The following is a 12,509-nucleotide window of genomic DNA, read 5'->3' as shown; positions in this document are numbered from 1 at the left end:
GTTTATTCCCGTGTTCCCTTCCTTTGCAAGAAGGTACGTCACGTTTGGAGGGGTGGAGGTCCCACGAAGGATTCCCCAACGCCACGAAGGCTCACCCTATTCTTCGGAGCCTATCCCACGAAGGAATAGCTCACTCACTTGTGGTAGACTTTGAGGTAGCCTCCAAACCTTCACAATCTTGTCAGGAGCAAATCCACAACCCGGATGCTTCCGGACCTCTTTTGCCCACCTAGGGTTTCCAAGGAACCCTAGAGAGCAACTATCTTGATGAATACAAGGGGGAACAAGATTTGGCTTGGTAGAACGGTAGATCGGGTCCTCCTCTATCTTTCCCCGAAGGGATTTGAGTTCGGGTGGAGGAGGAGAGAGATCTGAGGCTTTTGGTGTTTCTAACAATGGAGTATGTGAGAGAGAGCTCAAGAACAACTTGTAGTGTAGTGCCTACCTCTTCAGAGGTAGGAGAAGGGGTATATATAATGTCACTTGAAATATGGTCGTTGATGACTTGCCACCTAAGCAACTTCTTCGAGGAACCCGGTCAACCGGGCCGGCCGGCGCATGAACCGGGCCATCTGGTCTAAACCGGAGCTGGGATCGGGCCTTGACCGGGGCAGGACATTGTCGTGCAGTAATGCCTCCGGATGGCGCTGGGGCGCCCGGCCCACATCCCGGTCCGACCGGGCTCATGACCGGAGCAGGCCGGTCCAAACCGGGCCAGCGACTGGGCCATGACTTGGAGGGTTCTGTGACTTATAGAACATCCCCCGGCTGGCACCAGTCCAGGGACCGGTCGGCCCCGGGCTGGCCGGTGCTAGGACCGGTCTGATCGGGCCTATGGCCGGCCAGGTGCTGAAGAGCCCTTCTTGATTGTTGTCAAAGTGGGACGTCTCCCTTTACCTTCTTGTTCCATTGATACACCATTTATGCCTCTTTGGCTAATACCTGAGATTAACCTCATAGACATGTATTAGACCAAATACTCTAGCACGATGTCATTATTACCAAAATAATGGATAAGGGTAAAATACCCTTACACTTAGTTAACCTACAAGAGAATTTCACAACCACCGCTCGATCCCATTCCTGCCCGTATGGAAGCCATTTTGCGTATTTATCTCCTCCTTTATCTAGTCAATCATCATTGCCATGGTCTCATTATCATCTACCCTGCTGACGTGGTCCCTTCTCATCGAAGATCTCTTTCAACTGACATGAAGGTCGACACTCATCAGGTGTTTGAAAAAATTGTGTTAAAGTAACTTTTTTGTGTATGATGGATTCACATAGTTCTATGATCATTTTGATGATGTTTCGCACATGTGCTAAAGTTTTGAGTTGGATGTTCATTTAGACAAGTTATCGGGAGAGAAGTTGGATGCCTTTTTTGATGATGAGGATGGTGATGATGAGGAAGAGAGTCCACTTTATGATACCAAATACGATCTTTTTGGTGGTATCTATCCGCTTTGGCCCGCCTCTTTTGAAAAAAGAATACCAAACCCTCAATGTAAGAAGAGAGTCTACTTTAAGAAGGCTCAAGAAGCAACGAGAACGGACACTGAACAAGCATTTAGAGTGTACCTGCTTGAGAACTGATCGATTTTAGGGATTGTTTGAAGTTACCGATAAATTTGCCTTCACATGAGTAATTTTACAATGACCCTTGTGAGTCACCAATAATGTCCACATACGTAGTTATAGTCTTCATTTAGATCATTTTTTCACATCTGTTTTACCCTATGTGATGTTGGATCATCTATGTTTTGTCATTTCCAATTCATTTGCTTCTGGGTGATGGATGGTGGTTAGGCAATTTGTGATGATATGATTAGATGATCCGCGGCGTAACATCATTATGAATTTGTTTAAATTTGAATTTCAACATTTTGAAAACAAAAAATCAGCATTCGTGTACTCGTGTGCACGTCATCGACCGCAAGCGAGAAGATAAGACGAGATCGGAGGTGTCGTCGGCGGGCGTCAGATTGTTTATCTTTTCCTTCTCTTCCGTCGGTGATGAGCAGTAGCGTTCCAACCACGCAGCGGCACGTAGCGGCGTAGCCGCTCTATTTAACTTCACTTCGCTTGGTGGAGAGGAGCCATCCATTTCCATTTCCATTTCCATTTCTTTCGAGAAGAAGAAGAAGCAAACAAGATGATGAGGAACCAAAAGAGCCGTGCTCAGGAGTGCAAGGTCGACCACATCGACCTTATCCCCGGGATGCCGGACGACGTCGCCGTCGACTGCCTCGCGCGCGTCCCGCACCGCTCCTTCGGCTCCATGCGCGGCGTCTGCCGCGGCTGGAGGGGCGCCGCCGCCGCGCCCGAGTTCGCCCTCGCGCGCGCCGACGCCGGCGCCAACGAGGATCTGGTCTTCCTCCTGCAGTTCGGGATCCCGACGGACGGCGTCCCCGCCGTCGGCGGAGACGCGCCGGCCAGCACCCAGGCGTACGGGGTGTCGGTCTACAACGTCACCACGGGTGAGTGGCGCCGCGAGCGCGCGGCGCCGCCGGTGCCGATGTTTGCGCAGTGCGCGGCGGTCGGGAGCCGCCTGGCCGTGCTGGGCGGGTGGGACACCAAGACCTTCGAGCCCGTGGCGGACGTCCACGTGCTGGACGCCACCACCGGCGTGTGGCGCTGCGGCGCGCCGATGCGGTCCGCGCGGTCCTTCTTCGCGTGCGCCGAGGCGGGCGGCAAGATCTACGTCGCCGGGGGCCACGACAAGCTGAAGAACGCGCTCAAGACGGCGGAGGCGTACGACGCGGGGGCGGACGCCTGGGACCCGCTCCCGGACATGTCGGAGGAGCGCGACGAGTGCGACGGCATGGCCACCGTCGCCGGCGACCGCTTCCTCGCCGTCAGCGGGTACCGCACGGGCCGGCAGGGCGGGTTCGAGCGCGACGCGGAGTGGTTCGACCCGGCCGCCCGCGTGTGGCGCCGCCTGGAGCGCGTGCGCGCGCCCCCCTCGGCGGCGCACGTGGTGGTGCGCGGCCGCGTCTGGTGCATCGAGGGCACCGCCATGATGGAGTACCGCGGGGAGCGCCGCGAGTGGCGCGAGGTCGGCCCGTCCCCGCCGGGACTCAAGGCCGGCACGGCGCGCGCGGTCGCCGTCGGCGGCGGGGAGCGCGTGGTGGTCACCGGGGCAATCAGTTCTGGCGGGCACGCGCTGTGGGTGTTCGACGTCAAGACCAAGATCTGGACCGTGGTGTGCCCTCCGCCGGAGTTCGCCGGCTTCGTCTTCTCGGTGGGATCTGTGCGGGTGTGATGGTTCTTGGTAGCTGCCGTGGTTGGCCGTCCCCACTCCCTTGGTAGGAGGAGATTAAGTAGATTAGATTGGTATGCCTGCAGCCTGCTACCCATGGATTCCGATGGAGGACCATCCTGTACGGGAGATGAGCGCAAGGCAAGATGCAATTGGAGAGGGCAGATTGTAGTTGGCTCTGTTCATCAGTTTCTGTAATTCTGTTACTACTGAACTGAATTACTCTTGTTGGTCAACTAATGGAGAAGTACTAGTAGTGTAGTTATCCTAGTTTATGGAATCTGTTCTACTCCTAGTAGTAATATAGTATAACTCAATTAACTCTGCTTCTCCCCAAGAAATCCACCATTAGGGGTTTACAGGACAGCACCTCCTGTTGTTCTTCTCTACGATGAATCAGCAACATTCACAGAAACTCAATTCGGCTCCCCGGTGCATATGATCCCTCTAAAATAAAAACATATTTCCAAGTGTTAAAAAAAATTTGACAAAAAAATTTACATGTACATCTTCATAATATATGTGTATTAGTCAAATTTCACTAAAAATAATATATTTTTGTATTCTAAGCGAAAAAGAGAAAATTTATCTTGTGACAAGTCTTTGTTTCAGCATCGAATTTTGTCTTTCGCCACTTGCTCCATCTACTGCACCGCGGCCACCAAAATGTCGATATGGTAGCGGGCCTTGTCCTTCGCCACTGCCGCCACCACTTCATCCCTCGCCGCAATGGCCTCCCTCAGCTCGCGGTTCACCCGGTCGATCCACGTGCGCTCATGTCCCTTCCATGCGACTGTCGCTAGGTCGGAGCTCACGTATGCCCGCCTCATGGATAGCGCATCACGTGAGCTTGCACCTCCGCCGCCTAAGCCTGACGGGCGTCCAGAGGGAGGCTCTCGAACAATGCGACCAGCGCTTGCTGCTCGACACTCACACCCTTGCCCTCCTCGTCATCGGTGAGAAAGTCGATGCCATCGTTGTCCTCATCGTCGACAGTGTCCGCGGGTGGGGTCGCCGCTAGGTTCGCTCTAGCCGCCACCATCGCCGCCACGAGCTCTGCCTGGAGGTCGGCCATTGTCGCCGCCACCGCCCTAGTCTCTGCCACCTCCAACTTCGCCGCCACCACTGCCCTAGCATCCACAACCTCCGCCCGCCTCCAGCTGCTCGGCTTGGCGGCCATACACGGTCGTGTGCTCCTCCGCGAATGCCTTTGTCGCTTGGAGGGCGGCAAGGTCCGGATCATCTGGGTTTACGCGGCAGGCCATCTTAACAAGGCGGGCCCAGGTGCGGTTGTCCTCGGCCATGGTGAAACTGTAATCGTTGGCGGCAGGCCTTGACGGAACGTTAAACTACCATTACCGAGCTTGACGCCGTGAGGGAAAAAAATACCTCCAACGCAAACGGTCACCACTGCCCTATACAACCTATTGGTGTCCGCTCGCGGGCGAAGGCAAACACGCGCGGTCACTTTTGCCGGCAATTTTGCGCCGGCCCGATAGAGATTGCCCTTAATCTACGTATATAGTACGTTGTAGTCAACTGCAACGGGAGAACACACAGTCGGGGCCGGATGTACGATTCTGAACACGGTGGCGAAGTTCTGTAAAAAATAAACCTGTTTCGAAGTACACTTACTTGGACAACTGTAGCCATAGGAGGGTGCCACGAGCCAGCGATCCAGCCATTCCCCCTGCCACCTCGCTTCTTACCTCACTAGGGCCCACCAAGCAGTGACTTAGCCATTTCTCCCGCCACCTCGATTCTCACTTCCATCCCTGTCAAATCGTCGATACCATCGGCACCCTCCCTCTCGAAGCCGATGTTTGATCTTCGGCTACACCAACCATAAGACTCTGGCCGCCACCTCGGCTGTTATGCTTGCTTCTCCTCCTTCCTGCCCTATCCACTCGAGGTGAACTCGCACATTGATGTGCACGCAAGGTGCTCGATCCTTTGGCATTGCTAGATTTTGTTGATCTTGCATGCCTTCCGGTCAATTGATTGATTGTTGTTTCATCAATAGGCTATGGATAGCAACGACGAGATGATGAGATGATGATGCATGCTTCCATGGAAAAGGCCCATGCCGTTGTTGATGAAGAAGAGCAATTAGTCATCCTTGCTTACCTTCTACAATTGCAAGCAACCAAGATGAACAATGTCGTTCCTAGTGGTGGAGGTTCCAAGTTCAGGAGAAGGAAGAGCAAGGAAAGGTAGAGGATGGAGGGTCATGCCATGCTATCACACGGCTTGTACCCGAAAGGAGTTTCACCGCTGGTATAGGATGACTAAGGAGTTGTTCACGAACTCGGTGAATGGTGTGAGGGTGTACGATACCTACTTTGTGATAAAGAAATATGTTGTCGGAGTGTTTGGTATCTCTTAAATTCAGAAGTGCAGTGCTAATATGAGGATACTTGCATATAGATCCCATGCCGATACACGTGACGACTACCTTTTTTGCGAGGAAGTGACGACTACCTTTTTTTTTTTGAACAGCGGAGTCCCCCGAAGGGGCCAGAACCTTTTCATTCCAATAACAGAGGGAGTACAGAACTATTACAAAGGACCGCATAAAATGCAGAAATTACATATGGATCCCTGCCTTTTGTATAAAAGACCCTACTAAAAACATTAGAAAAGCAATCAGGTCCTTTCTCTTCCCCTCTGCGGAGCTAGGAGCTCAGCTCGCTGCAGCCATGGCTGGAGACGAGGACAAAACCACTTGTCTCCAGTCTGACTAAGCCCTCAGCGCCTGAACTCCAAAAGGGCCTCCCATTGGAGGTTGAAATTTCGCCGGAGATCATGTCCGGCTTGATATGGCTCTTTGTAGCCAACGATTTCAGCTTCCAGAACTTGGTCGCTGAGAAGAAGCTCCAAGATGATATGGCTCCATAACTCCAAATCCCTCTAGTCACAACAGCTGCAGTGGCCGCTTCGATCTGTATCACCACCACGGCGCCCAAGAAATCGAAGCAAAACAGGGAAAACAGTTGGACTAGAAGAGAAGAGGCACGACAGCACCACTTGAAAGAAAATAACCTGCCATAGATCCCCAAGAACCTGCCACGGATCTGAGGAGGAGACATGCGGAGAGGATGGTGGTGCCGACGAACCAGGGCAGACGCGTCCAGGCTCTGCATCTCATCCTTCCACCTTGGAAGCATGCGTAAGATGCAGCAGCTGGACTCAAAGGCCTTATTGTCGGAGATCCCTAGGATTTTCTTCTCCGTCGACGGATGCGCTCGCCACCAGCGCAAGACGATGAAGAAGCTCGACCTTAGGACGCGCCAGATCTGGCCAGCAAGATCTAGTGCTCTACTCCTAGACGCCACGAAGGACCAACTACTAACCCTAGACCTAGTATGTACAACACGACGAGCAGGGCGCCGCCTCAGCCACTCCCCAGCGGCATGACCGCCGATGAGGGCCTTGGCCCAGCCCGGAGCAGAGGAAAACCTACCCAACTACTGTAGCGAGGAGAGAGGTGGGGAGGGGGGAAATGGGTGCCTTTGACGACTACCTTTGCATGGCCAAGTCCACAACCGTTGAAGTCATGCATCGATTTTGCAAGGCAGCTACCACATTGTGTGGACCATACTATCTGAGAGGACCCATTGAAGCAGAAAAAACTCGTACCATGGCACAAAACGCATAGATGAGATTTCCTGAGATGCTTGGAGGCATCGATTCCATGCATTGATCATGGAAGACTATCCATTTTCTTGGCAAGGCTTATAGAAAGGGCATCATGGATATTGCAGTGTGATGCTTGAAGCTGTGGCGGCTCATGACCCATGATTTTTGCACGCTTTCTTTGGTATGGCGGGATCTCACAATAACATCAATGTTCTACATTGCTCAACAGTGTCTGTGATACTAGGTGAAGGCTATGATCCAGAAGTGCAAATATATATGAGGTGAATAGCCATCACTATACCAAAGTGTATTACCTAGCCGATTGCATCTATCCAAGGTAGTAGAAATTTGTAAAGACAATCAACGAGCCCCAAGCTCACAAAGAGTCTTAGATTTCTTACCGTCAGGAGTCTTGCAGCAAGGATTTCGAGAGGTCATTTGACATGCTCCAATCTCGTTTGTAATTGTCTGGTACCCCGCTCTAACCTCGTCTCAAGACTATATGTGGGAAGTGATGCATGCTTGTGTAGCCATGCACAACATAATTATTGAGAGTGAGCGTGGAGGTCACCAGCAAGGGATAATCATTTGTATGATCACTAGGGCCCTCTTGCTATTATTGAGCACCGGCTACCTGCAAGAGATATTGCAATTCAGTGTTAGCTTGTGTTTGCTGTGCTCATGCCATACATCAGTTTCTGTTCTGAGTTCTTATCTTGTGAGAGTTAATGGCAGTAGCTTTTGTCGTTAAGGACATTAGCTTGTGAAATTGGGGATAGGTGTCACTTTAATTTCTCACAAAAATCAAGGTTGTGCGAACTGTGGACAAGGAGGGGTATAGTAGGCAGTGACCCGGAAACCGTACCGCCAATGCATTTGGAGGTAGCAAAAACCATAATAGGTTCCTTTGTGCTAAAGTTTTGCAACATGATCAAAATAGTTGTTTTGTCCTCTGTCGTAAGGCGGGACGTGGGGCGGAACTCTTCTTTAATCCTTCTTAAATCCATTACCTCCTTGTGTTGTCATTCTTGTTTTGTGGAACATTCTCGCACCGTCGAGACCAATGAGGACACCACATCTAAGACGATGCGTGGTAACGCGGTGATCAACTTAGGCTCACTAGGTATCGATAATTCAACTAAATATTTCCTTTCATTTTCTACTACAAATATTTCTACAAAGTTCTCTAGCAATGAAAACAAAATGACTGTGTCGACTAAATCTTTGAGATACATGGAGTTTGATAGATTAGAAGTCATTCCAAAAATCTTAAGCAAGTCGGATACCACCCATTTAGATGAGGAAGAGATGCATTCCACATCTTATTGGCGAGGTATCAGAGGTGGGGTTGGATGAGGCGATGCTTAGTTTAGTTTATTTACTTAGAGCATCCAATGGGAAATCCAAAGCTACATACAAACAATAATAGTCAAAAACCGAATAAAAAGGCAAGAAAGTCTAAATCTCCAATTCTTTCCCAATGAATAACATATTTACGAATATAAGAGGTCTTCATTACTTGGCTAAATATTTGCATATTTCTGATTGTATTCATAAACATGAGTTGGATAAATTGTAAACCACCTATCGAGTGGTGTTGATTTCACTTGGATTTCTCACCCACCTCGTAGACAATCTAGAGGCTTATTACTTGGCGTTAGAAAGGACACGATGAATGTATTGGCTAGTTTGGGTGGAGCATATGAAGCTCCATATTCAAAACAACACTGATAATTTCGCATGGAGTTTGGTCACCGCGTATAGAGCAGCCTAGGATGAATATAAAGCTTCCTTCCTTCGTGCATTGTTTAATTTAGAAAAAGATAACGCATAATTTATTTTTATAGGAGAGGACTTTATTTGCTCAGATTTCCACACGAGAAGAGTAGAGACGCATTGGAAAATCATTGGACTTTTTTTTTATTTAATGTTGTCATTTACGGTTTAGAATTGAGAGAGGTATCAATGATGAAAGGCAGTTCACCTGGGCGAAGATGAAAACTTGGATCACGTACTTACATATGGACACTAATTGGAAACGTAAATTTCCAATAGTCACGGTATGGGCCCTAGCACGTATAGAGTCGTTGTTGGATCATGCTCATATTCTGTTGACCACGGGAACGCCTAGACCAAGGTGTAAAGACACCAAATCAAATTCAAAAGGGAGGCGCTGAGCGTCCCCCGGGGGATCTAATCACTAATCCCCCGGGTCGCCAGCCACACGATGGACACCAATCAACGGATCATCCGGGTCAACGCTCACACGGGAAAAACGAAAAAAGGCAACCGCGATGGGAACGATCAACGCGTCCTCACCCGCGCCGACAGCTCCGCCGTTCTCGCCCACAGCACCGCCGTTCTCGCCCGCACCGCCGTCCTCGTAGGCAGCAACGCTCGCCGGTAGCACTACCGCCCCGTCGACCAGCGCGGCCAACCGCCGCCGTCAGCACCCCCTACCATGGCTAGCAGCAACACGCCTGCAGCCCTGCACGCCTGCTGCCGGCAGCAGCGACGCCCGGTTTTAGCAGAAATTCCGGCCGTCCAAGACAGCAACGCCCCTATCGGCCGGCTCCGCTCAGAAACCTCACCGGCGTCGCTGGTAGCACCGTCGACAGATGAACGTAGCAGACGCCACCACCGCTTGTAGCAGCGTCGCTGGCTGGACGTAGCAGGCGTCGCCGCCGCTTGCAGCAGAGCCGCCTGCCTATGGTAGCAGGCGCCGCGGCCGAACGTAGCAGGCGTCGCGGCCACTTGTAGCAGCGCGGCCGGCCGGACGTAGCAGGTGCTGCCGCCGGTCTTTGGTAGCAGTGTGGCCGGTCGGGCGTAGCAGCCGCCGCCGCCGTTTGCAGCAGAGCCGCCGGCCAGACCAGACGTAGCAGCGCCGCCAGCGGGACGAAGCAGACGCCACCGCCACTTGCTGCGCCGCCGCCGTCTTCTGTAGCATCGTCGCTGGCCAGACGTAGCAGACGACGCCGCCGCTTATAGCAGCGCCGCCGGCCGGCAGGACCCATCGCCCTACTTCCAGCTCCACCGCCGCCGTCGGTAGCATCGCCGCCGGCCGGATGTAGCAGAGGACGCCGCCGCTTGTAGCAGCGCCACCTGCCGGGCGTAGCAGTTGCCGCCGCCGCTTGTAGCAGCATGGCCGGCCTGACCGCCGCCCATGTCCTCGCAGCACCAGTGCGTCCCATGGCGAGTACGGCAAGTTACGGTCGATTCGAGGAGATCGGCGCAGAGCAGGAAGGGCTGCCGCGCGCAGCCGCCGCCGCGGAGGAGAACGAAGCCGGCGTGAGGGATAAGGTGCCGGAGCAGAGGAGGACGACCGCCGGCAGCCAGGAGCGCGAGCAGCTCGCTGGGCGCGGCCAGGAGCACGAGCAGGTCGCGTGGGAGAACGATGGAGATGGGAAGAGAAGGTGCGGTGAGGGAGAAGATAAGGTGGGCCCGCGGGACACGTGTTGGATGGAGGAGGCGGAGGAACGGAGAGCTGATCCCCCGGGGGTTCGGCAGCGTTTCCCAATTCAAAATTGGATGGTTACAATGTTACGGTTTTTCTAATATGGTTAAAAATGTTTGGGAGCAACCTGTTGCCGATCGTAATCCTATCTAAAGGTGGAATAAAAAAAATATGTGTATTGCGTAAATACCATAGGGGATGGGCAAGGCATACATTGGGCAGCAAAAAGTCAAAAGGCTTCAGCTGCGATCCATAATTGATGATATAGAGGCCATCACAGAAGTTTGATCTTTATCAAAGCAAGGGGTTGAACTAAAAAGTCAATCCCCCTGCGCGCAAAGAGAAACTGACTGTAGGCTTCTTATCAACCTTCTGGACTTCCTTGAGGAATCACTAGTAGAAAAAGGGGTCTTTCGTCCAACCCTTTAGTACCGGTTTCCTTACGAACCGGTACTAAAGGGTGCATTAGTACCGGTTGCACTGCACAGACCTTTAATACCGGTTCGTGACAGGAACCGGTACTAAAGGTACCCTTTAGTACGGTTCGTGTCACGAACCGGTACTCAAGGTTTTCCTGCTATCCACGCACGTCCACACCCCCTTCCCCCCCATCCCCCCGTGGATCGCCTTTTTTTGCTTTGTAAAATACAAATGAAAATAATAGTAAATTCAAAAAAATAAAATGTTTTCAGATTCTTGTATGTTATGCAACCTAGTATTGGGGAAAATTAACAAATTTGAATTTTCACTTTTTTTGCAAAAAAGTTTTGGAAAATGGTAAAACCGCAAGAACTTTTGCGTACGACGTCGAAAAAAAACGTATAATATATCAAAATCATCGTGGGAAAAAGTTACATCCGAATTCACCAGGGTTTACCCGGTTAGCCAAATTTTAGATTCTCAAAATTCCAAATCAAAATATGAAAGCAGGAAGATTTTAGGTTTTTTCCAAAACTTTAGAATTTTATATATTTTTTATTTTTTAAAAATTAAAATTAATAATTATAAGATTTTTTGATTCCCAGAATAACTTTTACTTTTATCAAATTATAAGATTTTCAAATTTTCAGGTTTAAAGTTTGGCAAAAAAATATTAAAAGTTTAAAAAATATATAAAAATAATACAAATTAAAAAGTTAATTTTATTTATTTATTCAACATTATTATTACATCATTACTTTTGTTTATTAAAGAAATTATTTGCAATACAAATAATAAAGAAGTGTCACATTGACCAACATGTTAATAGGATTGATATGATACTACTATCAACAACATGCGCGCGAAGCACTTGGAAGTGGGACGGAAAGGAACCGGAAGTTAAGCGTGCTAGTGTTGGAGTAGTGTGAGGATGGGTGACCGACCGGGAAGTTTGACCAAGGGTAAGTAATTGACTAGAGATTAAGTGTAGTTAGAGACTAACGGAAATATTAGAAATTATGAAAAATGGGAGTGAAAAAAAATGGATAAAAAAATTTAAACGAAATAGCCTTTTTGTGAAAAAAAATAAAAAAAAAGATCTCCAGCCCGCGAGTCACCTTTAGTACCGGTTCGTAAGGAACCGGTACTAAAGGATGGAGGCCTTTAGTGCCGGATCTTTAGTACCGGTTCCAAAACCGGTACTAAAGGCCCTTTCAAACCGGTACAAAAGGGGGGTTTCTCTACTAGTGAATCTCGCCCCCTTTCTGCGCCAGAATCCCGTCTGCGCTCTCTCACTATGGATGCTCTTCATGTCTCCATTAGGGAGCGATCTCTTTACTGGAAGGCCCGAGCTAAAATCCGTTTCGCCCTTGAAGGGGATGAAAACACCAAATTTTTCCACGCTTCCGCGACCTGCAGGCTCCGTAGAAACTCCATCTCGACCTTATCGGTTGATGGGGGCGACACCTCCGACCATCCTGGCAAGGCCGCCCTTCTTAAAACTTACTTCTCTGGGCTTCTGGGCTCGGTCACCCCCACTTCCTGGTCCTTTGACCTGAACTCCCTGTACCCCAACGCCCCTCCAATGGCGGCTGGCCTTAGCGCGCCGTTCTCCCAAACTGAGATTAAAGACGCCTTCGCTTCCATGAACAAGCTGTCTAGCCCGGGCCCTGACGGGTTTGGGCCGTCCTTTTTCTCCACCTTTTGGGAAACGGTTGCCCCGGATGTTTTTGA

The 12,509-nt window shown here is 50.5% G+C and overlaps 1 protein-coding gene across 1 annotated transcript; it reads left to right on the top strand.

Moving 5' to 3' along the window:
• Nucleotides 1-2,030: 2,030 nt before the first annotated feature.
• On the top strand, nucleotides 2,031-3,498 carry LOC124699590 (F-box/kelch-repeat protein SKIP20-like). Its single transcript, XM_047231866.1, has one exon. It carries the CDS (start codon nucleotides 2,156-2,158, stop codon nucleotides 3,263-3,265), a length of 1,110 nt encoding a protein of 369 aa, XP_047087822.1. The 5' UTR covers nucleotides 2,031-2,155; the 3' UTR covers nucleotides 3,266-3,498.
• The last annotated feature ends 9,011 nt before the right edge of the window (nucleotides 3,499-12,509 follow it).

The sequence above is a fragment of the Lolium rigidum genome, chromosome 3 (genome assembly GCF_022539505.1).
Source record: "Lolium rigidum isolate FL_2022 chromosome 3, APGP_CSIRO_Lrig_0.1, whole genome shotgun sequence".
NCBI classification, from domain to species: domain Eukaryota; kingdom Viridiplantae; phylum Streptophyta; class Magnoliopsida; order Poales; family Poaceae; genus Lolium; species Lolium rigidum.
Note: the sequence above shows the minus strand (reverse complement) of the source record. Positions and strands in the feature narration are given on the sequence as shown.